The sequence below is a fragment of the Xenopus laevis genome, chromosome 3L, assembly GCF_017654675.1.
Source record: "Xenopus laevis strain J_2021 chromosome 3L, Xenopus_laevis_v10.1, whole genome shotgun sequence".
In the NCBI taxonomy this organism is placed as follows: domain Eukaryota; kingdom Metazoa; phylum Chordata; class Amphibia; order Anura; family Pipidae; genus Xenopus; species Xenopus laevis.
This window is the reverse complement of record NC_054375.1, coordinates 63,314,380-63,340,359: the sequence shown is the minus strand read 5'-3', so window position 1 is coordinate 63,340,359 and position 25,980 is coordinate 63,314,380. Positions and strand designations below refer to the sequence as shown.

Below are 25,980 nucleotides of genomic sequence, written 5' to 3'. Positions count from 1 at the left end.
CAGATACTTTAGTATTCTAGATATTAAATGGGTGGTTCTCCTTTAAGTTAACTTTTAGTATGTTAAAGAATGACCAATTCAAAGCAACTTTTCAATTGGTCTTCATTACTTATTTTTTCATCGTTTTTGAATTATTTGTCTTCTTCTTCTGACTCTCTTCAGCTTTAAAATGGGGGTCACTGACCCCATATAAAAACAAATGCTCTGTAGGGCTACACGTTTATTGCTATTGCTGCTTTCAGGCATTGATTGATATTCCTGTCTCTTATTCAAATCTGTGCATGGTTGCTAGGTTAATTATGACCTTAGCAAACAGATTGCTGAAACTGAAAACTGAAGAGCTGCTGAATAAAAAGCTAAATAACTCAAAAAACACAAATAATAAAATCTGAAAACCACTTGCAAATTGTCTCAGAATATCACTCTCTACATCATATTAAAAGTTCTCAACCCAAAGGTGAACAACCCCTTTAATATAGAGACTTTGTTAAACCTTTAAACATTTGTTTTGCCTCTTACCCTTAGATAGCCATACAGACAGGTAGACATCCAGTTGGTCAGTAGCTTCTCCACAACAGATTCTGTCCTCCTAAGCATCAGTTTGGGATGTTTGTTGCTTGATTGGTCCATGAGGTCTTTTATCAAAACCTCAAGGAGTTCAGTTAGATATAATAGATTACTCTGAAAGCTTATGGTCAGGAATGATGCAAAAAGACACCTGTTATAATAATTTCAAAATAGTTATTTATGAAAGTGTACTTAAGGTGAGATACGTTAGGGAACATATGCAGTGCATGGAAATTCAAATTAAAGATAATGATCCCGTAAGTATACAAGCTGAAAATTATATTTTATATATATATATATATATATATATATATATATATATATATATATATATATATATATATATATATATATATATATATATATATATATATATATATATATATATATATATAAATAAATCCCATACAACTGGTGCACTCTAAACTTTTCTGCTATATATATAAATATATATATATATATATTGCCACTGATTTTCTTCTCTATGCTTCTAAACATATAGACATCTACGTTCTTATCTTTATAATCATCAGAAATTTGATTTGGCATGTACGAATAACTTATATGGAGCAGGGCATGAATGCTAATAGATGCTAATTCTGTCTATTCTCTAGTCGATTCTAATATTGGACATTTAAGATACTTCACTAGTTTAATTGCATTTCTTTCATTATCCTCCTGTGCAAATTGTAGCAATGTAAATAAGTACCGGTCTTTAACGGAGAAATTGCTCTGATGTTCCAGGGTGTGGATTAAGTGGACCAGAAAACGCTTTTTCTCAAATAGTTTCCTCAAAAGGAGCAAATGTTCGTTTTCATCAACTGTTCTGTTTCGGAACGGCTGTTAATGTTAAGCAGAAACCAATGATGCATTCATAGCTACTGAAAGCATTTCAAATTAGAAGATGGTGGCATTAGTATAAACCATTTATGGTATGTTACATAGTCATTATATGACCTTTGTGTCTGTTTTGAGAAGTGAAGACTGAAACATTTTATGCTGTTTGGGTCTATGTCTGTGATGCTAATACAATGAGTGGTGGTCAGTGTGGGGCCTGCATCCTGCAAAGGAAGAGGGAGTATGTTGTGCTGTGGTGTAGTGAGGCCCTGAGCTTGCAAGCCAGTACTGTGTGTGATCATTTAGCATTTTCCAACGTAGCTTTTGTTATGCAGAACACAGTTATTGTGTGTATTATTGGTTTAAAAATACAATCTCTATTGATGGTAGTTAAGGAATTAGGCAGCTGGATGATCTTAAACAGAAATCAAGCAACCAATGTTAACTGAGCAAGCTCCACCGCCATTCTACTTACTGATGGGATAGTTTCATAAAGTTTCTCAGTGAAGTCATTTTTGCTCTCCGCCATCTGTAAACCAACAAACTGGATTATATTTTCTGTGTATGTACGGCTAGCCTAGTAAAGCCCGAAACAGCACAAATTAGAGTTTACTATATAGAGTATAATAAAATACTGCATTCAAGAACAAATACAGGGACTGCCTGTAGGACTAGTACCAGTGGGTGATATGTAAAGAAATATAAGTTGCCCTTAAAGGGCAACTCAGCCCCAAAATAAAAAAAGAAAGAAAAAAACAAATTCTAAGCAACCTCCAATTATACATTTACTTAAAAAAAATACAGTGCTTTTAACATTTTATGTAAAAACAATTGCTGTTGAAAGCAGCATTTGCCTAACTCCTGGTTGTTACTTTTTAAACAAAGTCTTGCAACAGGTCTGACTGGCTTGTCAGTCACCAGGGCAGAGAATAGACAGGGACAGACAAACACTACTTTCAATAGCAATACTTATACAAATAACGTAAAAACCATAGCAAATGTGTAAAGAATATAATTGCAGTGTTGTTTAGAATTATCTTTCCTTTTAATGGTCGCTATGGGTTACTGCATTTGGGCAAACTGCTCACTATATTCATAGTCACAGTTATGAGTTATCTGACAGCTACTTTTCGGGGAGAGGCAAAATCCAGATATAATACATATGATTATACATTTTTGTATTGGTATTGCAGATATCTGTTTCTAGTACTTTATAATTTGATTCAAAGCAAAGCAGAGCATGTACACATAACAAATATGTTTTACCTCTGGAAGTAATGTCCTCAGAGCAAAATGTTTGTAGTCAAGGAAAGGAATGGTACCCACACTTTCCACTGTCACATCTAACTTGTCCATTTGTAATTCAGCAAATCCTATGCAAACATTCCAAGCAGAGGTAGTGATCAACAATGCTTAATGAGAGACAGCATTCAGTTATAAACACGTGTCTTCATGAAGTAAAACATAGGTGTGAGAACTATAATGTAGAATCAGCATCGAACTGGGCCGGCAGGACACCGGGAAAAAAACAGATGGGCCCCAGCCCCCGTGGGCCCTGCCGGCCCAGACCCGCTCCACAAAGCTTGACCTCCTCGCTCCTCCCCCTCTGCCTGATCGCATCAAGATGAGCAGGTACGTGCCGGCGAGTGGGGCGGGAGAGGGACAGAGGGGGGTTTGTGACTGGGGAGGGGTCCCTCAGGGGGGTACGTAGGGTTTTGACCCGAACAGTTTTTCTACGGCCTGTTCGGGTCTCAACTTTCTGTTCGGTTTTCAGCCGTGTGAAAACCCAAACAATAATCTGGCCAAATAAAAAAAAAAAAAATTAAATACCAAGATACTTGCCTTGACATGGCTTAGTTATTATGCAGTTAATTTCTTGTTATTAAAGAAACAGAAATATGCCAATCAATCAAAAATAAGAAATCGTTTTTCTAAATGAGCATTGCTGTATTTCAGAGCTTTCTGGATAACTGATTTCTGTATAATAGATCCCATACCTGTAGTTAAAGGATTGGTCTTACTCGTCAGGCAAAATAGATAGAGGTAGGGTTTCCAGCCATGTGGGTTTCAACTGGACATCTCAGTCTGTCAAAGGGCTGTCCGTTTAAAAACTTTCTGTCCCATTTAAAACATTGTGAAAACTGGACAGAAATCCATCTCTTTGCATATAAGGATATAATAACCCTGACCCAGCATCATAACGCCACAACATCATTGTGCCTGCCTCTGATGTCATCATGCCCACCCCAAGATCACTGCTACACCCCCAATACTATCTGCCTCGCCCCCATTGTTCAGCAAAGGTGGCAACCCTAGGGGTACGGGGGCCCTGATGTGGCAGCCCTGGTCCTACCCTGTGTGGAATGCTTGGGATGGTGGAAAACCCAATAGGACTGCTTTGCTATCAGCATGGATTTATGCAGTTTAGGGGCAGATTAACTAAAGGGTGAAGTGACTAACGCTGGCGATGATTCACCAGCGTTAATGTTTTTAGGCACTTCACTGATTTACTAATGGGTGCAGGCGTAACTTTGCTATGGAAAGAGACAGACGTTAGCGCTCATTCGCACTCTATCGGCAGGCGAATTTTAATTAACGTTACCTCTTTCGCCAGACTTGCCTTCGCCAGCTCAGACCAGTCTGGCGAAGTGTTACGATGGCTTCAAAGCCATCGCTGGCAAATTTTCGCCGCTTAGTAAATTTACCCCTTAGTTTTTTAAAAGAGGGACAATTTGCAGGGAAAGAGTAGCAAACACTATTGTATGACATGTCCTGTTAGTGAGTAAGCTATAGTTTTAGTGGCAGATTACCTATAGATAGCAGATACATTAGATAGCTTTAAGAAAGAGTTGGATGCCTTTTAGCAAAGGAAAATACAAAGATACTAATAGTAATGCTTGGTAGATTGTTTATCCAAAGATCTAGGCCAAAGATCATAAGTTAAATTCTACAGTAGCATGGAGAATTTTGACAATTCAGCCACTGCTTGCAGTGTTCAATATACAGCTACCCACTGCTAGACTGTGACATAAATAATTCTCATGTTTTTGAGTTGCAATTGTAATAGTAGGGCAATTCATGCAGTTTCCCATTAAAGTAAATTGGAGAACAATATGTAGTGGGTAAAAGTGTACTGACCAGTCATATATGCCAAAGCCATGCTTATGTCATTCATTGGGCCTTTCAAAACTGACGATTTGTGTCAGTAGAACCACCCAAGTTTCCAAGTTCAGCCTAATTAGCATAGCTTGCACACGTATGGGATCTGTTATCTGGAAACCCGTTATCCAGAAAGCTCAGAATTATGGGATGGCCATCTCCAAAAAATTTAAATTTTAAAAAATGATTTCCCTTTATCTCTATAATAATCAAACAGTACCTTGTAAGATATACTAAGATATAAATAATCCTTATTGGAAGCAAAAACAGGCAATTTGATTTAGTTAATGTTTATATGATTTTCTAGTAGACTTATGGTATGATGAGCCAAATTACAGAAAGATCTGTTTTCTGGAAACCCCAGATCCCGAGCATTATGGATAACCGGCCCCATACCTGTATAGGGACCCACTGGGTTTTTTCCTGGTGTCCTGCTGGCCCAGTCTGACCCTATCTCTAGTATAGTGCAACCTGGGCATTATTTATATAGTGGATAATGTACCCCCTACTGTAATCTATAAAGATATTATTAGTCACCGAGGAGTTATGTGACCATATAAAAGCACGAGGCCGCAGGCCGAGTGCTTTTATACAGGTCACATAACTACGAGGTGACTACTAATATCTGTATAAATTTAAGTAGGGGGTACATTATGCATTATAATCTACAGTTTTTGTGTCCAGTGTCTTCCTTCCTATATATGTGTAGTATTTTACTGGCTTTGCCCTATGTGCTGCAAAATTATGGTTTTAATGCTGTTTTCCTTCCCCACCCACTTACTTAATTTTATCCCTGTAGTTATTTTTTTGTGGAAAAGTACCTGTTTTTGAATTCCATCAGTTTTTTTTCCAATATACGTTGTATCCTGCTCTGGGTCACGTCAGTTGCAGGGGAGGGGGAAGGTGAGGGGAAGGAAAGTGTCAGAGGACTGGAGAATGAGGGCTGGAGGCGGAGCAATACCGGAGATTGTGTGAGGGAGACTGAACAGCCGACACGGAGGACCATGATAGTAAAAGTTAAGATGGTGTGTGAAAGGGAGGGGGAGCGATATAAGTAGAGACATGGAGAGGCACTGTGCGAACAGGAGGGAGCCCATAAGCGATCGTGTGAGGCAGGACCTAGACCAAACAGACACTGAGGAGGCAGGACCTGAGAGAGAAGCAGCCGAGAGATAGTGAGACAGGAGGAGCGCGCCGGTGGTAAGGAAGAGCTGAGGCAGGGAATTAGAAAGAAGGGGGGCAGAGTGGAGGAAGAGAGCAGCAGCGGCAAGTGCTCACTCTCTAGCTTAGAAACGGCACGTTCTGACGTCAGAACGCGCCGTTTATAGGGATATAATTCACAGTCTGGTCCCATAGGGAAATGACCAGACTGTAGATTATACACTCTTATACATTACTTGTATTCTAACACACCCTTCAATGCCTCAAAAGTACTTTTCAAAGCCTTATTACTCATGACCTTCCATTCTTAGTCTGGCCTAAAGCCTGCCTGCACAGTGTAGTTTTACAGGCAGCAGTTTGGACATGCAGAACTGTAGCTATGGATGCTATCCCCAAGGTAGCTCATGCATAAACACTAACTAAATGAAACACTGCTCAAATAGTCCTATCATCAACATTCACACTTCCTGACCTTTGTCTTCTCCATCTGTATAAAGAACGACACGGTGGAGAAAGCAGTCACATGCATATTTGTGAGAATTAAAGAAACAGGAAGGAAGATGCCTTTACTGTATGCTTTAGGGCGAGGTCACACAGGGAGTTATTAAGTTGTGTTTTTTAAAACCTGCAGTTGAGTGTAAATAAGCCAATGAAACAACCATGCATGATAATATGCATTTTTCAGTCTGTAGTTTTCTTTTCCCAACATGCATTTCTGTTTTTTCTCATTCCCCACAATTTCACTCGGAAGAATTTTACTAAACGTTTGTGAAAAAAAGACAAGTGGAAAAGCAATTTACATGCAAAATGTAGCTGTACTGATCGTCAATACACAACGTAATTATGTCACCAGCATACAATGCCGTAAATACAGTACATACAGAATATGAGCAATCCATCTCGCAAGAGTTTGGTTGCAATATTGAAAATATGCTGCATATTTTAGTGGTGTATTTCCAAACCTGGGGATCCCATATAGTTCAATAATATGGCATTTCCTTGGGGTATTTGAATTTCTGCCAAAAATAACTGGTGTTGCATGGCAGATGTTGGCTTGCAAGTGCCCTGTCAGAATTGCGATAGTGCGTATTCCATTATTTTCAATAGGGCTTCATTTTGTGCATATTTATGATCATATGATTTTAAAAAAATGCAATGTAAAAATGCCATATTTGACCTTGCCTTAAAACTCCAAACTATTGAAACTGCAATCACTGATTAGTTGACTGCCTGAGGGATGCAACCAAATCCTCACAGTAGATTTGACAAAAATACACACAGATTTCAAAACAAAGTTATATTACCTTCAGCTTCCCAATTCCCATACTGAATCTAGATTCCGTGCATCCCTAGCTTTCAGTGATATTGCAATTATATCACATCCAATTGCATGTAAAGATGTTAAAATCACTTGTTAACTAGGTTCTGATGGAGAACATCTATTATAATAGTAAATATTATCAACTGTTCAATTCAACAGAAACTAATGTTCACTAATTGAACTTGGGTAACGTCTTAAAAATAAGCTGAGGGCTGCATGTAAGTAATCTGCAGAAAATATAAAAGGATGTGAGGCTGCAGAAAAATATGGCGAATTAAGCAAATCTTTGTGAACTGAATCAGACTAGCTGTCAAAACAGCTGACCAACCACAAACTCCAGTGTGACTGCTGTCTGTATTTGTGTGAGGTTTGGCTGAATTTGCTGTTAATTTATTAATGAAAATTAAACAGAATATTGAAGGATTGATCTGGCAACCCTATACCTTTAAAACTGAAGAGCTATAACAATATGCATAATTTAGGCCTATTGGGGAATTAATTTATATGTGCATTGTTGTAGGATTCAAACACCACTGCTGTTTACCATTTTTATTATGCCAAATGTTTGTGAGACTATGGTTTTCCTGTTAGATCAAACTGGGGCATGCATTATGACTGGCATGGCATTCAAGTGGCATTCAAGTTAAGAACACAACAACTGGGACACAGTTATTTAATGTGTTGATATATGACATAGTGGGGTATATTTATCAAAGAGTCAAGTTAATAGTGAAATTCCGCCACTTCCCATTCATTTCTATGGGGTTTTTAAAGGCGTATTTATAAAAGGGTGAAATTTCACTTTCACCCATTGATAAATACGCCTTTCAAAATCCCATAGAAATGAATGGAGAGCTGCAGAATTTCACTCTTTGATAAATTTACCCCAGTGTGTGCCACATTCTCCATATCTTCAGTACTGCAATTTCTGCGGTTGTGATACGTGCGTATGCATGTTATTGTGTGACAGCTGATTGCTTTATCTAGTCTGAAATCTCATATGTCTCACTGTTTTTAGCACACTATGGAGTTGTCTTGTTTAACTTGTCACAGGTTGTGGGATGATTATTTGATATTCCACATGTTTAAAGAACAGTACAACACATAATTAAAATGAAAACAAAAAAAAGTTTTTTTTAATAACATACTCAGTTATGCAAAAATGTAGTATAGTAACACTACAATTAATTGTCTTTTACCTTAACAGCCCAGAAAGTTGCTTCTTTGATTTTAATGCCCGCAAGGGACTTAAATAGTCTACTCTAGCTCTTTGCATTACAGATGTTTGCTCTCTAGTTAATGCAACATTTGGGTTCTTTTTTTCTGACAAGCACCTCTTCAACTGCAGGATACTTACCATTACGTATTTCTTCTATAACATCACATTCCAATTGTTCAAGCTGCTCACTCAGTTTGTTGCTCATTTCTTTGGACTTACGTTTGTTCACCAAACACGCAGCTATATTTGTCACAAATGATTAGCATTAATCTTTATGTGCAAATAAATAAAATGGCAAAACTGTGTGCATTGCAAAAACAAAAACGAAAGAGTTCATAATGCAGGGGCTATTGAATCATAGGGATACAGTAGGGGGCTGCTGCTGATTGTTTCCCATTGGTATCACTGTGTTATCCTTTCTTATGAGTGAGCCAACCACTTCCTTGGCATGGCATGGTGAAGAGTGTGTACAACAAATATGTTTGCATTGGGAAAAAAATAGTAACAAAACAGTAAAGTAAAAGCATTATATGGACCTGGTTTTTCAAAATACACAAAAGGTATATAAATGTTCAATAGCGCATTCTTGGGAAGCTATTTCATGTTATACTACATGTTACATTTTCATAACATATGAGTAGACACTTACCAATGATTACAACCAAAATAGGTATAAGAAGAAGTAGCAGGAGAATGTACATGCGAGAAAAACCTGGGGTTTCCAGAATTGTTGTAAAATGCCCCAAAGTCACCTTTAAGGAAAAATTACTTGGATTATTTCATTTCAAGACCAAGAGATTGAAAATCTGAAACTACTTAAAAGCAGTTAAAAAGTTAAAAGACACCACATTCTGCCAGTGGCGTAACTAGATGTCACTGGGCCCCACAGCAAATTTAATTTAGGGCCCCAAAGCATTGGTAAATTGACCTATTCTACTAAAACATTTTGAAATTGCTCATTGATAATAGCTTTACTGGGTCTCCTACAATCCTGGACCCCCTGCAAATGCAGTTTCTGCTTCCTCTGTAGTTACGCCCCTGCGTTTTGCAAATATTGCGCATGCCTATTTTTTGCATTATAATTGTCATTCTCTATCAGGGTTACATGCTAATACCTTGCACATGCAGCCATTTATTTGTAACAATTAAACATTCCTTATTTGCTCAGTTCTGCAAAAAGCTAAGACTGTTAGCCACCATAACTCAAGATACCGCAGATACCTCAGTAAGCTCACTTTCTCAATGGACAGCCAATAGTTAATTAAAACTGTTTTGCTGATTTGTAACCACTGCATCATTTTATTGTTGATCAGAGAACATGCATGGTATTGTGGGAACTGTGTATTATTTGTCCCAATAACTTATTTTCCCTAGATAAATTAAGATAATTGTACTTAATGCATATATTAGTCAGACAAGCAAAAGCTACCTAAATAGAAAAGTGAAATTGGAAAGAAAGAAGTAGAAAAGTTACATCTTCATCACTGATATAGAATAAACATGTTCCTCATAAAAAAACAGGAATCCAAGATATACAAAAATACTCACATTTACTTTCATTTTTGACACATCAATTTTAACTGCAGAATATTTCTTTGCTTTACAAAATACAGTACTTCCTTCTAGGTTTTGGGTAATATTATCCAAAATGCAGTCATAGATCATTTTTAAATAATAAATCTGGATTTGCATCTCTTGTCTCTGAATAGCTAGATCATCCTTTGTTTTCTGTTAAAGGAATAGAGAGGAGAGTTATCAGTTAGGGATAGGTTCCGCCTGGCCGGTTCGGTAAAAATGATGGTTGATCACAATGTTATTAATAGGAAAAAAAGATAAATACATAGTAAGGTCAGTATTTTTTTCCTGAAAAGGTGGCAACCCTAGTTAGGGAGTGTGCATTCCACATGCCACTTGTACATGTGCCCTACCAACATTGTGATGTTTTCATACAAGTGAACTTATGACATCATTTTCATTTTGGAACATGTTAATATTATTAAATTTATACTGGCTACTGATTATTTTGTTTTTGGACTTCAACACCTTATATTTTTTTTACCTGTGACTGGGTGAATTCAGCTTGAGAACACAAACTCAGCAAGAGAGGGATGATTTTGTATATGACATAGAACTAAATGTCATTAAGCACAATTATACTGTATATGTTTATTAAATAAGTAATACATTCATAACCGAGTGTGCCCTAATTTTGTGCTATGCATTGTACAGACCAGATGTGCAATGTGTTTCTCCATGGGAATGCCTCTAACACCCCAACCCTATGCACTGCAATGTGAACCACTCACTTACCAGCTAGAGGCATGATGGATGGAAAATAAATAGCCTGTAACTAATTCGCCTGACGTTTATGACTCTGTTTATAATTATGTACTGGCTGAAATTATTGGGTAGCTTATGAATTACTAACTTAATTGGTTCAATATTTACTTTTGTATTAATTAATTATGGGTTTTAGATGTTTACTGGGTGTTTCCCTGGACTCGTCCACCTGCAAAATCTATCTATGCACAGTAGTCTTTAGGTAGTACCAATTTACTGTACGCGTAATTTACATGTGTAGATGCAGTCGGCAACAGTTGTCACTATTTTTGCATGAATCATTTTGCATTGAAAATAGTTACTGACTGCTGGATGTATTTTTGTATGTCAGAATAAACAAAAAATATCTAAGTAGCTACTGTCAAAGTTTTCACAGCTACATAGTACATGATAGTACACAATAGCTACATAGTACCATAGCTTTTCTTTTAGTGAGGATTATATAGCTGGCAAACAATGTTAATAGTTGAAGCACAGTCATTACCTTTATTCGTAATTCTATTTCAGTGTCAACATCATTAAGAACAGCAAAACTTGTGAAACTGGGATTTTCAAGATATTTCAGACTTCCACATGATATAAATGTATCTTCCACTTTCATGCTGATATTCAGCCACTGCGTTGGTGCAGCAAAAGGTGGAGCAAGGAAACTGCATTGTGATATGTTTCCTGGACGTAAGGGGATCTTGAAAGAAAAAAAATAATAATTGTTTAGAGATTACAAGGGTAATTTTTCTTTCCAATAAGTGTTTCCGATAAATCCATGCAACTGTAATAATTTTAATCAAGGAGTTCACCGGAGAATTGGAAAAAACTGAACATTTGTACTTAATGACTTTTAAAGCTGGATATTTTGAACCGGTGCCAGTTACTAGCTCAGGAGACAGGGATTAAATACCATATATACTCGAGTATAAGCCGTCCCGAGTATAAACCGAGGTACCTAATTTTACCTCCAAAAACTGGGAAAGCTTATTGTCTCGAGTATAAGCCGAGGGTGAGAAATGCAGCAGCTTCTGGTAAGTTTCAATCAAAAAATTGAGGGTTTCTGCTCCCATTGGAGGTGCCGGCGTCTCGTTTTTGGATGCCGGCGACTATTCTTGGGCGCTGGCGACCGTTTTTGCTCTTGACCCGAGTATAAGACGAGGTAGAGTTTTTCAGCATATTTTGGGGGCTGAAAAACTCGGCTTATACTCGAGTATATACGGTATTCAAAATCATTAGCATTGGCAATGCTACTCTGTCTGAGATTTGTATATATATATATATATATATATATATATATATATATATATATATATATATAGATATATATATATATATATAGATATATATATATATATATAGATATATATATATATATACTTAGACATCAAAAAAGAAGGACGGCACTCCGGTACATGGAATATGCTTTTTATTCCAGGTTCATACAAGGATCCAACGCCCTACGCGTTTCGGGAATCACTCCCTTAGTCATAGGCCTATGACTAAGGGAGTGATTCCCGAAACGCGTAGGGCGTTGGATCCTTGTATGAACCTGGAATAAAAAGCATATTCCATGTACCGGAGTGCCGTCCTTCTTTTTTGATGTCTAAGTGAATTCTAGCAGTGGGGATGCTGCGGACTGAGCACCCGATTGGAGCAGCGAATAGGGAGTGTGAACTTGGAGCGGTCCCCCCCTCGTGAAGTTAAATATATATATATATATATATATATATATATATATATATATATATATGAAGCATCTGCTGGAAAATCCTTGGTTTGACTAGGACACTGGGCATCTGTTATATGTGTTGGTTTTCCTCTGGATTCTCCAGTTTTCTCTGCACAATGCAAAAACATATTGGTAAATAATTGGCTTCTGAACTGGCACATGGACTGATGTTAATGTTTGAAATTCTCTTAAAATGCTCAGTGATATGCTGGCTCTATATAAATAAAGAATAATGATAAAGGAAGAGTCAACTCTGCTTGGCTTATAGGTTCTTTGTGAGCAAAGTAAATAATGCAGAAGGTCCCAACTTAATCAGGGCTTCAGGATCAAAGTACTTACACAAGGTTGAACTTCACTGTAGTGTCACTAAAAAGCACACCCCCTTTATATTAATATGTTGAATTTGAGTGGTTAGCCTTATGGCATGCTTGGTTCATAGGTTGCAACTGAACATGATCAGGGCCGCCATCAGGGGGGGACAGGGGGGACAAGCGTACCGGGCACGGGCATGAAGGGGGGCCCGGCAGCGCTGCATTTTTTGAAGTTCCGTGCCCCCCTTACAAGCGCCCGAGCTGTACGTCCTCCCTCTGCGTTGCCGAATGCGGAAGTGCCGAAAAGCCAAAGCTGATGCGCCGAAAAGACCCGAAGTCACGGAAAAAGCCGAAGTCCCAAAGCGCTAAAAAGACCCGAAGTCACAAAGCGCTGAAAAGACCCGAAGTCACGAAGCCCCGAAAAGACCCGAAGTCACGAAAACAGCCGAAGCCGAAGTCCTGAAACGGCGCAAAGACCCGAAGTCACGAAAGGAGGCGAAGTTGAAGTACTGAAGCCATGAGTTCAATTCTACTGAACACCAGTTTGTGTATTTTTTTTTTTTAATCCCCTGGCCACCAACGTATTATTTTAATATTCTATAGGCCCCTGCCACCAATCTTTTTGTAAAACATTTTTTTTGGGGCCCCAATTTTTTTTTAACTTGTAAGGGGCCCCTTGCCACCAATGTTTTTTTAAAAAATTTTTGGGGCCCCAATATTTTTTTAACTTGTAAGGGGGCCCCTGACACTTTTTTTTTTGGGGGCCCCAATTTGTTTTTAACTTATAAGGGGGCCCCCGCCACCAATTTTTTTTTTAAAAAAACATTTGTTTAAAAAAAATTTTTTGGGGCCCCAATTTTTTTAACTTATAAGGGGGCCCCTGCCACCAATGTTTTTTTTTGTTTTTTTTTTTAATTTTTAAAAAAAATGTAAAAAAAATTTTTGGGGCCCCAATTTTTTTTAACTTGTAAGGGGGCCCCTGCCACTTTTTTTTATAAGGGGGCCCTGACCAGCAATAACTTTTTATAACTTGTGTGGGGGGGGGGTTACTTTTTTAGCACTGATGTCTGTGTGGTCTTTTAACTGCGATGTGGAGTGAGCGGCATATGGGGTGGAGCTTGGTCGTCAGTGTGGGCGGGGCCCAGGGGGCCCCAAAAATTTTGTTGTACGGGCCCCGTGATTTCTAATGGCGGCCCTGAACATGATACCCTCAATGTATTTCTAAGTGATGTAACCTCTGTAGCCTGGAAAGATCAACATCAAACTAATTAAACCCAGAATAACATTACTTCCAGTGGTAGGTACTCCTTGTCTGATTTTGAGACAGTCAGCTCTGTTGCTTCTCTTAGGGGCATGCTTGATATGTGTTTTACTTTACTTCTATGTATAAGTATGCACCTGGCTTTTAAATCAACTAAAAATGTTTTAGGAATACACTATGGTGCCAACCTTGTGCTTTTTCTATTTCTTTTATAAGGAGATGCTTACCTGTCAGTATTAATAAATTTAGAGTTTGCATGTTTTCATGGGAAAACGTTTTTTTTATAAGTGCATCAGTTAATAGTGCTGCTCCGACAGGCAACTTCGGCAAACCCGCCGGTGTTTTTCATTCTAGCAGGCGGGGAGGCAGTTCAGGGAGATTAGTCGCCCGAAGAAGAGGAGATTTGACGGCAGGCGAGTTATCTCCCAGAATTGCCGCGTGTGTCCCTGCCCTTTAGTGGTGGCTCTTTCTGAATGCACATGACCAGGCAAAATGACCTCAGATACCTCTTACACACCAAAATTACAACTTAAAAAATATATACTTTTTGGTTCACAAATAAAATTTTATATTGGAGTGAATTATTTTCAGTGTAAATAATGTAGTTTAGAAATAAAATCGACAGCATTAAAATCTTGACATAATCCCTTTTTTTAAAAAAAAATAAGGTCTGGTGCTCAGTGTTGGTGTTCACTAATGTGGATATAGAGAAAGCTAGGTGGGTCAGTTATAACCATTATTGTAGTAATACCTAGAACCTTCTGCTCCACATTTTGCAAAAAAAAAAAACAATTAAACCATGATACTTACAGAACAAATCTCTGCAGGGAAGCGCAAAAATGGATACTATGGTGCAGTACCCTTAAATTTGTATATTAAAGTACCAAGTGCAACACACTGTGCTGTGTTAATTACGTAAAACTTGTTTAAAAAAGTGCCATGTGCTGTAGACCCTTCAGGTAAGTTAGACCAAGGATGGTAAATCAGCCCACCTCTGGTGAAATTGCCTACTTACCAGATTTTCAAGGTATGTACACATCAAGCAAACTGGTGCTGACTCCAAGGTGTCCTTGAGTATTCACGCAATGTTCATGAAAAGAAGAAATATATGATAGTGCAGACCTATTTATTTAAAATTAATGTGCCCCAGTAACAGGTTATACTCACAAGATAACATGAAATTGAAAATAAGTCTGTCTCCTCCTTTAAAACAGGAATTCGTTCAAGAACTAAAAACACTGTACCCTTAGGATCACTATTGTGGCTCTCTTTATAATGTCTGGAAACACTATGGTTAATTTTATCTATCCGGATATTGCGGATGTGCTCACTGATTCTCCTTCCTACAGTTCTTTTGGCTCTACCCACGTACATTTTTTTGCAAGGTCATAAAATCAAATATACAACATAAACAGAGAAACAATTAGTAAAAATGTCTATTCTAGGAAGGATAGAAAAAGGAGAAGACAGACTTATTAGGCTGAGGCAAAGAGAGACCTGTTGGATTTTTGAGCTGAATAGTTTACAACCTCATGGTTTAAACATAGACTTGGCAGCTTTTTAACTTTTTTCAATTTTAACCTTCTATACCTTTTGTGTTTTTAGGACTTGGGGCATTGTAAGTTGGCATGGGGCCCCTTGCCTTATTGTAAAATGGTCTCAATATCGGTAGGTCCATGGTTTAAGGTATAGTTGGCAACATTGGGGAGAGCAGTTCCCTTGCCCTATTTACATATGTGTTTATGATTGGCCATATAATTGAATATGCAAATGCTGCCACAAATAGCTCACCATAAGTAAATTAAACCTGCATTTTTCTATGGTTGGAGTGAGGGTGGGGATTAGTATTTTTCCTTCTGAAGAAGCGTGGCACTGTTAAGGATCAGGAGCAGTTTTAATTGTACAACGTTTTCAATTTCATGTTATCTGGTGAGTATAACCTGTTGCTGGGGCACATTAATTATAAATAAATACGGCTGCACTATATATATATATATATATATATATATATATATATATCTATCATATATTTCTTCTTTTCGTGAACATTGCGTGAATACTCAAGGACACCTTAGAGTCAGCACCAGTTTGCTTGATGTGTACATACCTTGAAAATCTGGTGAGTAGGCAATTTCACCAGAGGTGGGCTGATTTACCATCCTTGGTCTAACTTACCTGAAGGGTCTACAGCACATGGCACTTTTTTAAACAAGTTTTATGTAATTAACACAGCACAGTGTGTTGGCACTTTAATATACAAATTTAAAGGTACTGCACCATAGTATCCATTTTTGCGCTTCCCTACAGAGATTTGTTTTGTATTGGAGAGTCCAGCAGAGTGAACAAGTGAAGGGCGGCTGCAATCAAGATTCTTTACACCAGTTGAAGATTTCACAATTTAAGCGCTGAATGAACTTTGTTTGTATTTCATGATACTTACAGGCCTCCATTGATGTAATGTGTTTGATACAGTGAGACTATTAACAAAATCAAGATTATTTCCAGTAATTGTAATACTGCGACCACCCCTGAACAGGAAACAAAACAAAAAATTTAATACAGTAACTTAAATTTTTTTTAAATGAATAACATTTGTTTTGTATTTTGGCAAATTCTGGTATCAGTATTAAAAAACCATGATTGTCTCTAATTGAAAAGAGAGAGTTTTCCTTTCAAAATGTTTGGGCCTTCTCTTATTTACACAGCAGAATAACAATTGTCTTTTTAATAAATTTCCTTTGGATAGTTATGCTGACTAAGATGCCCCCATCTCTAAGCTGACAGTTTGAAGTCAGTAAGACAAGTCAACAGGGCATCTATTAACATAGCAGGGCCCTCTGATCCTATTTGTACTTAAGGTTGCCACCTGCCTGGCCAGTAAAAATTAAGCCTGATCACAATGTTATTAATAGGGAAAAATATAGGAAGGCCGGTATTTTTTTTTTAAGAAAAGGGTGCAATCCTATTTGTACTCTATAACCCACGTGTGCTAAATTATTGTAATACTCCTGTTCATTATAAATTAATATAAATAACTCTGTAATTTGCTGGCACTATATATATAAATGATGATGACGATAAAGAAAAGAGGGAGAGGTGAGGGCAGAAGACAGAGGTAAGCGAATAGAACAAGGGGTAGGTAGAAGACCCTTTAGATACCTGCCCAGCGCCTCTCTATCGTTGCGCTGTAGGCAGGTGCCTCTTCTGTCTACCTCTAGTTCCGTGCCTGCTTTCTGGTGCCTGAATACAGTGAGAATGAAAACCAGGTAAGCAGGCATTAGGGCACTTAAAAGAAACCATTTGCAGAGAAAGCTGCAGGAGATGAACCGCAGTACTGGCATTGCATAAAAATATATATATAAAAATATATAGAGCTGACATTTTACCTTTGCCATGCTGTGTTCGGTGATATGTTAGAGCAAGATGGCAAGGATATATAGTTAATAGTTTTTCTTCCAGAACAGATATTTTCCCCAGAATTAAAACAAATACTCTTGACTTCTTTGCGACCTTTTGGAAGTGACAGGACAGCATGTGTGTCATTGATAATCTCCGATATTTCAATGCTAAAAGAAAATTATAAAGCATTAAAACTGTGACTTACATATATAAAATGCAAATGAAAATAGCGGAGATGGAAAACATCCTAACTGATATAGAGTTAATGACCAGATCTTGTTCCCTGTCTGATAGCCCGGACTGGCCATAACATGCCAGTTAATATTTAGTGGGCTCATGGGGAGCTGATTGGGCCCTTTAGGAATGTCAGGGCCTATTTTGACTCCTAGTCCAGACCTATACTGATGTCTAAATAAAGTAAAAAGTCAATAAAGTTGGTTTGCTAACTGCTTAATCAAAAAGGGGCTACCTTCAGAATCTCAGTTGATTCCTCATTACTGCATATTACTTACACTTTAAAAATACCATTATTACAATTTAGGGTATACAGTATGTGGATCACAAACCTACATTTCAAGCTAAATATATCTCTTTATCACAGATTGACTAAACACTGGACTAAAACACTGCTCTGTGACATGATACATACACCTTAAATTGCAGCAAATCTAATGTATAGCAACTGCAGGTGGTGTATTGAAATAATGCTGGTCAACAATGCAGGTGTGCAGGCAGTGTGCATCTCCAACATTACCTAAGTGGCAGAAATTATCTCATAAAAAGAAAAAAAAATTGAATTAGGAACATGGCATTGCATGTATATACATTGCTATAGACCTGTATCCTTTTATTTAAGCAGTCAGAGAAAGATATAATTAGTTTAACATTCTTTAATCATGAACGCATCTGAGAGCCAAAAAAGGCTTTTACCCACAACAAGTAGGAAACAGCAGTGGGGAAGTACAGTTTGACTGAATACAGTTGCACAGCATTTTCTATATCTAGGATATGCTCTAGGGTGGGTATTTCCTGTTGAGAAAGCAAGAAATTGTGTAAACTGTTTGTTGTCAATCAAAGCTGCTGATTGATATACTGCACTAGGAATCTACACAGTTCTGTTCACACTAACTACATCAGGAAATGTCATAAGAAGCTCATGACCTAACATACGTCACCAACCCTCATGCAGCACCTTACATTTGAGCTCTAATTTGAAAACTTTCCAGCCTGACTCTCATTTTGACTCTCATTTTGTCTCTACATTGTCTTCTCTGCTCAAACCACTTATGTCTTCCTGTGTGCTGGGTCAGTGTTACCCCATTCCCTCCAGTCTGTATTCCAAATGTTAGGCACCCCCAAGTGATTGTATTAACTTACCTGAAACCCCGGGCTGGTGCTCCTATCAGCAGAAAACTGCACCAGCCCGGGTTTTTCTAGCGAGATCTTCTTCCGACGTCTTCTTTCATCAAATTTCTCAGGGCAAACGCATGAGCAGTAGAAGAAATAGCTGACTTTTTAGTTTAAGTTTGGCTATTTCTTCTACTGTGCATGCACAGCCGCACAAAGAAAGAGGAAGCAAGAAGATCTCTGCGTAGTTCTCACTGGTATAACCCCTGGCTGGTGCAGTTTTCTGCCGGTAGGGGCTCCATGCCCGGCGTTTCAGGTAAATCAATTCAATCACTTGGGGGTGCCTAACATTTGCCACCCCTAAGTGCAACCAGACTTTCCTTCTCCTTTAACACTTACTGCTTGTTTTACCTTCCCTGAACTGCTCCTATCTGTCCCTCTCTTTATTGTCCATCAATATAATGTTGTATACAAAAAGCAATCAACATCTTTTGGTTTTCCCTAGCAACTCTCTGCACCTAAACATAAATTGTTCCTTAACAGCTGCATTTTTACCTTGCAACTCCATGCACCTGATCATAAATTGTTCCAGAAAAACTGCTTTTATTCCCTTGCAACTATCTGCACATGACCATAAACTGTTCCACAACAGGTGCACTCTCTCTTGCAACTCCCTGCACTTGATCATAAATTGCTCCAGAAAAGCTGTATGTATTCCCTGTACCTAAACATAAATTGTTCCAGAATAGCTGCATTTTACCTTGCAACTCCTTGCACCTGATCATAAATTGTTTCAGAACAGCTGCATGTATTCTGGAGGTTTTAGAGCGTGAAAATACCTAGAGCACTCCCAAAATGAAAATACACAGATTGCAAATAGAGTGGGGGTAATTTATTAACACTGGGCAAATTTGCACCTGGGCAGTAACTCAAGGCACCCAGTCAAAATCTTTCATTGTTCTACCTGCAGTTGGCTGAAAACATCTAATCAGTGGCTAGTTGCTATGGGTTACTGTCCATGTGCACAGTTGCCCAGTACAGGTACGGGACCAGTTATATAGAATATTTGGGACCTGGGATTTTCTGTAATTTGGATCTCTATACCATAGGTCTACTAAAAAATATTTTAAACATTAAACAAACCCAATAGTTTTGCCTCCAATTATTATTAATTATATCTTAGTTGGGATCAAGTAGAAGGTATTGTTTTATAATCAGAGAGAAATCAATTTTAAAAATGTGGGTCTGGGTTTTTTGTGTGCTACCACCATTATTGTGGACATGGTCTTAAAAGTTCTTGTGGTAAGATAAGTGTCGTTTAAAAAGAAGGTGCCTGTGCAAAAAACTGGTTATATATATATGTTAAGAGCCTTAATTTAAATGAAATGAAAAGGGGAAGTTTTTTCTCATCTTGCCAAAATTCCAGTAGAGAGCTGTTGGTCACTTGCTTTACATGTATAGAACAATTTCATCATCTCTGGGCATGGGAGAACTATCCTGAGTACATAATTTTTTTTTTCAGTTAAAAATGGCAGAATTGTACAATTTATTAAAGTCCTGTCAGCCAGCAGGAGGTCCCTGCAAAAATATATACATGTAAATACCCATTAGTTAATTATGGACAAACGCCTTTTCCAGCAAGCAAGCAGAGACACTTCAAGTTCTTCAACTTGCACTTCTGTGCATTCCATCTTCTATGCAAAGATATTTTCGGATAAATTACATGCATGACGAAAGTCAGGAAAGTGTTTAGCAACTTAACCCATTTATGAAAACGATACTTTGTATCTTTCAAATTTCAAATGAAAATTTTTCAGAATATGTCTGAGTAACCCCATTATTTAACCAATGTAAACGTCCCAAAATCTTAGCTTAAACCTTACTGCTGCATTTATATAATGTATATATAAATATTTACTGTACACTTACTTTTGTGGAGGACAGCTGCTGGTTCCGAATAAAACCACTCTTGACAAACTTCGTAAGTTTTCACCAGTTATTGATATGTTCTTTCCTACATACGGTATCCTATCTGAGCTTATAGATTTAATAGTAACGTTGGCCTAGAAAAAAAACAATTTAAAAGCTTTAATTATTTAACATTTATATAGGTACCCCGATATGATAAGTGATCAAATATAATTTCAGCCAGTAATTGAATTGGAAACACCACTTCTGTAACCGTTAAAATTTGTTCTCAGTGTTCACTGATGACATGATTTAAATCTGTTACTTAAAAGGGTGGTTCATCTTTAAAGGAAAACTATACCCCCAAAATGAACACGTAAGCAACAGATAGTTTACATCATATTAAGTGACATATTAAAGTATCTTAACAAACTGGAATATATATTTATGTAAATATTGCCCCTTTACATCTCTTGCCTTGAGCCACCATTTCATGATAGTCTGTGTGCTGCCTCAGAGATCACCTGACCAGAAATACTACAGCTTTAAAGGGGTTTTTCACCTTCCAAACAATTTTTTCAGTTCAGTTGTTTTCAGATTGTTCCCCAGAAATAAAGACCTTTTCCAATTACTTTCCATTATTTATTTTTTACTGTTTTTCTAAAATCTAAGTTTAAAGTTGAATGTTCCTGCCTCTGGTGTTTGAGTCTGGCAGCTCAGTAATTCAGGTGGAGATTCTGAACTGTTACAATTTTGCAACATTTAGTTGATACATTTCTCAGCAGCATCTCTGGAGTATTAGCAACTATTGTATCAATTCTAACAGCTGCCTTTAATTAAACACAGAGATTCTGCTCAGCATGGACAAACATAAGAAATGTATCAACTAAATATATCCATTTAGAACGGTTTACAGGGTCGGCGACCCCATCTCCCAGGGCTTCTTCAGAAGGTGAAAAAAGACACTTGACACTTCAATATTAGAAAAATGGTGACATATAGAAAATGGAAAGTCATTGGAAAAAGTCATTATTTCTGGTGATCTATCTGAAAAGAACTAGTTGTTTGAAGGTGAACCACCCCTTTAACTATAACAGGAAGAAGTGTGGAAGCAAAAGACACAACTCTGTCTGTTAATTGGCTCATGTGACCTAACAAGTATGGTTTGTTGGTATGTTTGAGAGCACAGTGAATCCTACGATCCCAGGGGGCGGCCCTTTCTTTTTAAAATAGCAATTTTCTATTTATGATTACCCAATGGCACATACTAGAAACGTCTATTATTATGAAAATGGTTTACTTGAAGCAGGGGTTACACATGAGCTGTTTTATGCAATATCTTTTTATAGAGACCTACATTGTTGGGGTGTATAGTTTTCCTTTAAGTTAACTTTTAGTATGTTAAGAAATGGCCAATTCTAAGCAACTTTGTGGTTGGTCTTCATTATTAATTTTTTTTTTAGTTTCTCAATTTTTTTTACTTCTTCTGACTATTTTCAGCATTCACATCAGGGTCACTGATCCCATCTAAAAACAAATGCTCTGTAAGGCTACAAATGTATTATTATTGCTACTTTTTATTACACATCTTTCTATTTATACCCTCTCCTATTCATATTCCAGTTTCTTATTCAATTCAATGCATGGTTGCTAGGATCATTTGGACCCTAGCAAACAGATTGCTGAAATTGCAAACTGGAGACCTGCTGAATAAAAAAACTATATAACCCAAAAACCACAAATAATAAAAAATGAAACCAATTACAAATTGTCTCAGAATATCACTCTCTACAGTATACTAAGAGTTAACTCAAAGGTCCCTTTAATTTTCATTTAGGAGCTTCTGTGTTTAGTAAGAATTCCATGTACTTTAAGTATGAGGCCCCATGGGTAGTTTGTAGTACCCAGAAGGTGTGATTGGTGGTCAAGTTTTTTTTATTTGGTACATTTTGTCAGATGTCTCACTAAGTACATGTGTCTTACATTTTGATATATGTAGAGAATGCCCATTGAGCTGCATAATGAACAAGATCATTTTAATAAAAATACAAATGAGGCATTTGCCCTGAGCCCTCCATACAAAGAGACCAACTATAATCCTTTTCAACAACTGACCTATTTGCTCTCAGTGGTAATTGTGGGAATGGGGACTTCTTATTCCATGTGTCACAATAAAGTCTTGTGACTTTTTTTAAGATCTAAAGACTTATGCACTGATGCAAGTTCATATGCTCTACATTGATACACCCTTTTCATGGATGAATTTTGTCTATGCTCTAATCCAAGGAAACCCTCCAATTACTGTAAGCCTGGTTGAGTCAATGGCCACAACTAACTTGTTCCAAGTAATTTGGACACAAATAATGTGTTTAACGCTGTGCACCAGAACAGATGCAATTCAAACACAAATACAGGGGGAACGGCATGTGCTGCAACTTAAGCACAATTTTCTAAAATGAATGCTAATTTGCACAAAATTACACAAGACTGTAGGGGTAAGTTACAACCGGTGCAGCACAACACTGCTACTCTTCCAGACCAGCACAGCCCTTCTCAGTAACTGTCCAATCATGACAGGAGTGGGCAGTTCTTACTCCGAGTGCAGGCCCAAAGGAAATGTTAGATTAGAAGATATACTGCTCAAGAGGCGGGCTCTACGGCTCTACAAAATGGCAAGTGCAGTACTTTGATTTTTATCCAGGTAAGCAGTGTCATCTTTTACGTGACATTTACACACAGGAGTGATATCTGAACTGGCTGTAGTTCTACATAACTCTGACTGGCTACCACTTTTTCTCATATGGAACCAGACCAATTTGCAGGGTGCATCGGACACATGTTTGTAAATGGTTACCATGACCCCTACCTTTATTACTGTTTAAATTTGAATAATATGCATAGAATTGCTTTTATTTCAGCCTCTTAGGCATTATGCCCATAAAATCATTAAGGAGTTGTGAACTTAAAATGGGGTGGTTTTAGTGTGGTCAAAAATTGACATTTAGCTCAATATCCACAGCACAATGCACCTTAGGTGTGACCCCAAATTTCACTTTAACAATCTGGTAACCTTACATTAGGGGGGCCCAGTTATGCCCCCTCAGTAGCTGCCCGACTTGACAGCTGACAGCCCTTCTCCCTCCCTTTTGAAACCACTGACTGCCCACTTGCTGCCAAATCAAAAACTCTCTTTTCTTATGTAATGAAAACATTTTAAAGATAGTCATGCATTTCATTGTGGTAGTTTAGAAAAAAACAGGTTGATTTGATGAATTTCCACCCCCCCCCCAGGAAAATCTTCTTCGGACACTCACTGGGCCCAGCCTCTTGAAATCTGGCCTGACTTTCTTTAGTAAAGAAGCCCTTGTTTTTCTTAATCTTTCTACCGGGGGAAGCAAAAGTAAGCATGGATTCATATTTGTGACCCAAAAATTGTTTTCACATAATTCAAAGGGATTTTCCATCATGATAAGGTGGATGCTCTATGTGGCTGCCTATATTTATTGTATGTACTGGTGCAACTTGCTAACCAACATACATTTCCTGTGGCAGGAAAAAGATATGTTCCTCTAAAAATGTTCCGCAGAGCTATAGCACTTGCCTAATCTGCAGATGGCTGAGATGCTAATAACAAAATATAAATATTTTAACTTCAGATTTTAATAAGTGCAACTATTAATACCAGCTCAATACCCTGAAATGTATTGTTTCCTTAGGAAAAGTTGTTAAAAGGGCTCCTTTATCATGAGGGTAGCAAGGTGCCAAAATTAAGTGCATTGTCATATTCTTTGTACACAATACACCTGCCCCCACAAGTTGCTTCTGCCTCTGACAGATGCAAAACTGTTACACTGGACTGCATGAAAAGCTACTTGTAGTTGGCAGCGATGTATACAAGAAGGACGTGATATTTTGGTAACATATATAAAAGGCATGTGAAGCTCTCTCCCTATAACCCTGACATTAAAAGAGATCTGGTGATATTTTACGCCCTAAAACACATAGACAAAACTATTTAGCAATTTAAAGGGTGAAGAGCAATACAAAAGAAGGTTATTCTTTCTATTAAAAAAGAAGCATTCACATAATAGGGCAGCAATGTTGCTTTATCTGTATGAAGGTTCAGAAGGCGTATTGGCATATGCTATTATGTGCTACCATACTGCCTGTAAGAAGCTTGCTTGGTTTACCAAAAAAATTGTTTTGAGCAAACCATCCCCAGCACAATTATATACTTCTGAATAGTTTAGGAAGATAAAGTTGTAGAGCATTTGCATTTTTTCAGAATCCATCCAATCCCTTTTAAATACTGTTGAGTTTCCTAACCTGGTTAGCTGTTGGTTTTGGTGGTGCAGGAGTTGTTAAATGTAAAGTTGTGCAATTTGCCTGAAAAATAAATAAGAAATGGTTAAGAAGCATATTCTATTCTACTGTAGTGAAAACTTGTTTGTTTTCTTTTTCTATGAATAACTCTACCTTCTCTCCATATTCTTTACACGGGGCCAAGGGAGATGAACACATAGCATTTGTCGTGCACCATAAGCACCCACTCTGTATGCACTCCATGCATCTGTGAGGTAAGAAGCACATTCATCAGTAAATATTTTATTTGCTATTAAGCATATACATTCAATCTTAACACAATGGACAGAGGGGGTTTATACCCTAACGAGAGACATTCCAGAATAAGTCCAGGCCATTCTGTGTCCTGAGACAAGAGAGCTCTGATTCCCCCACTCCCAAGTGTATGTTGTGGTGTCTCCTACGAAAGACTGTTTTGCAGCATATTCTCTCCTTTTAGTACCAAAACTTCAGTTCAAAATCTCAGAAATAAATGTCATTGCAATGATATAAAAAGTGACATACGATTGTAAGCTCAGGGATCTCCTTCCTACTGTTCCTCTTACTACATGCCATTTTATCTCTGTTCATTTATGTTTATTTATTATAATACGTGTTGTCCCTGTGTGTAATTTTCTACACTGTAAAATGTACAGCACTAGCAGTGCTATATACAGTAGATAAAGTAATAATAATATTTTTTTGAAATTTAAATGACTGCATCTCATCAGTTCAATATAAAATTTGCCATTGATCCCATTCAGAGGTTTAGGAAATTAAAGCCTGTATCATACAGAAAGCCAGACATTGAGCTCATTCTGTCCCTGTCATTGTCGTACATTATTTTTCCTCAGCTGCACATTTATAAAATGTTATTCATGCACCAGATGCCTTGTATGCTTTATGACAGAAATAGCTTACCTATTTTGCAGCTGGCGACACTTTTTAAGCTGAAGGACATCTGAAACTGTTCCATTCCCATTTGTTAATTCAATTGCTAGTTGGTCTGAAAGCAAAGAAGGCTACAGGTCACTTTAGAATTCATGGTGCTTATACTAGGGGAAGATTCAATGAAAATTTGAGAATTTAAAT

The 25,980-nt window shown here is 37.5% G+C and overlaps 1 protein-coding gene across 1 annotated transcript in view; it reads right to left on the bottom strand.

Moving 5' to 3' along the window:
* The window catches only part of plxnc1.L (plexin C1 L homeolog), a 59,336-nt gene that overhangs the window by 19,704 nt on the left and 13,652 nt on the right, over nucleotides 1–25,980 (bottom strand). The window contains exons 7-20 of the mRNA XM_018252396.2: nucleotides 25,810–25,894; nucleotides 25,024–25,117; nucleotides 24,874–24,933; nucleotides 20,569–20,702; nucleotides 17,280–17,459; nucleotides 16,334–16,421; nucleotides 11,089–11,289; nucleotides 9,813–9,992; nucleotides 8,914–9,016; nucleotides 8,403–8,504; nucleotides 2,671–2,777; nucleotides 1,880–1,933; nucleotides 1,277–1,407; nucleotides 520–718 (exon numbers count right to left, since the gene is read on the bottom strand). Coding sequence (XP_018107885.1) covers nucleotides 520–718; nucleotides 1,277–1,407; nucleotides 1,880–1,933; nucleotides 2,671–2,777; nucleotides 8,403–8,504; nucleotides 8,914–9,016; nucleotides 9,813–9,992; nucleotides 11,089–11,289; nucleotides 16,334–16,421; nucleotides 17,280–17,459; nucleotides 20,569–20,702; nucleotides 24,874–24,933; nucleotides 25,024–25,117; nucleotides 25,810–25,894 — 1,718 coding nt within the window. The remainder of the gene's footprint in view (nucleotides 1–519; nucleotides 719–1,276; nucleotides 1,408–1,879; nucleotides 1,934–2,670; nucleotides 2,778–8,402; nucleotides 8,505–8,913; nucleotides 9,017–9,812; nucleotides 9,993–11,088; nucleotides 11,290–16,333; nucleotides 16,422–17,279; nucleotides 17,460–20,568; nucleotides 20,703–24,873; nucleotides 24,934–25,023; nucleotides 25,118–25,809; nucleotides 25,895–25,980) is intronic.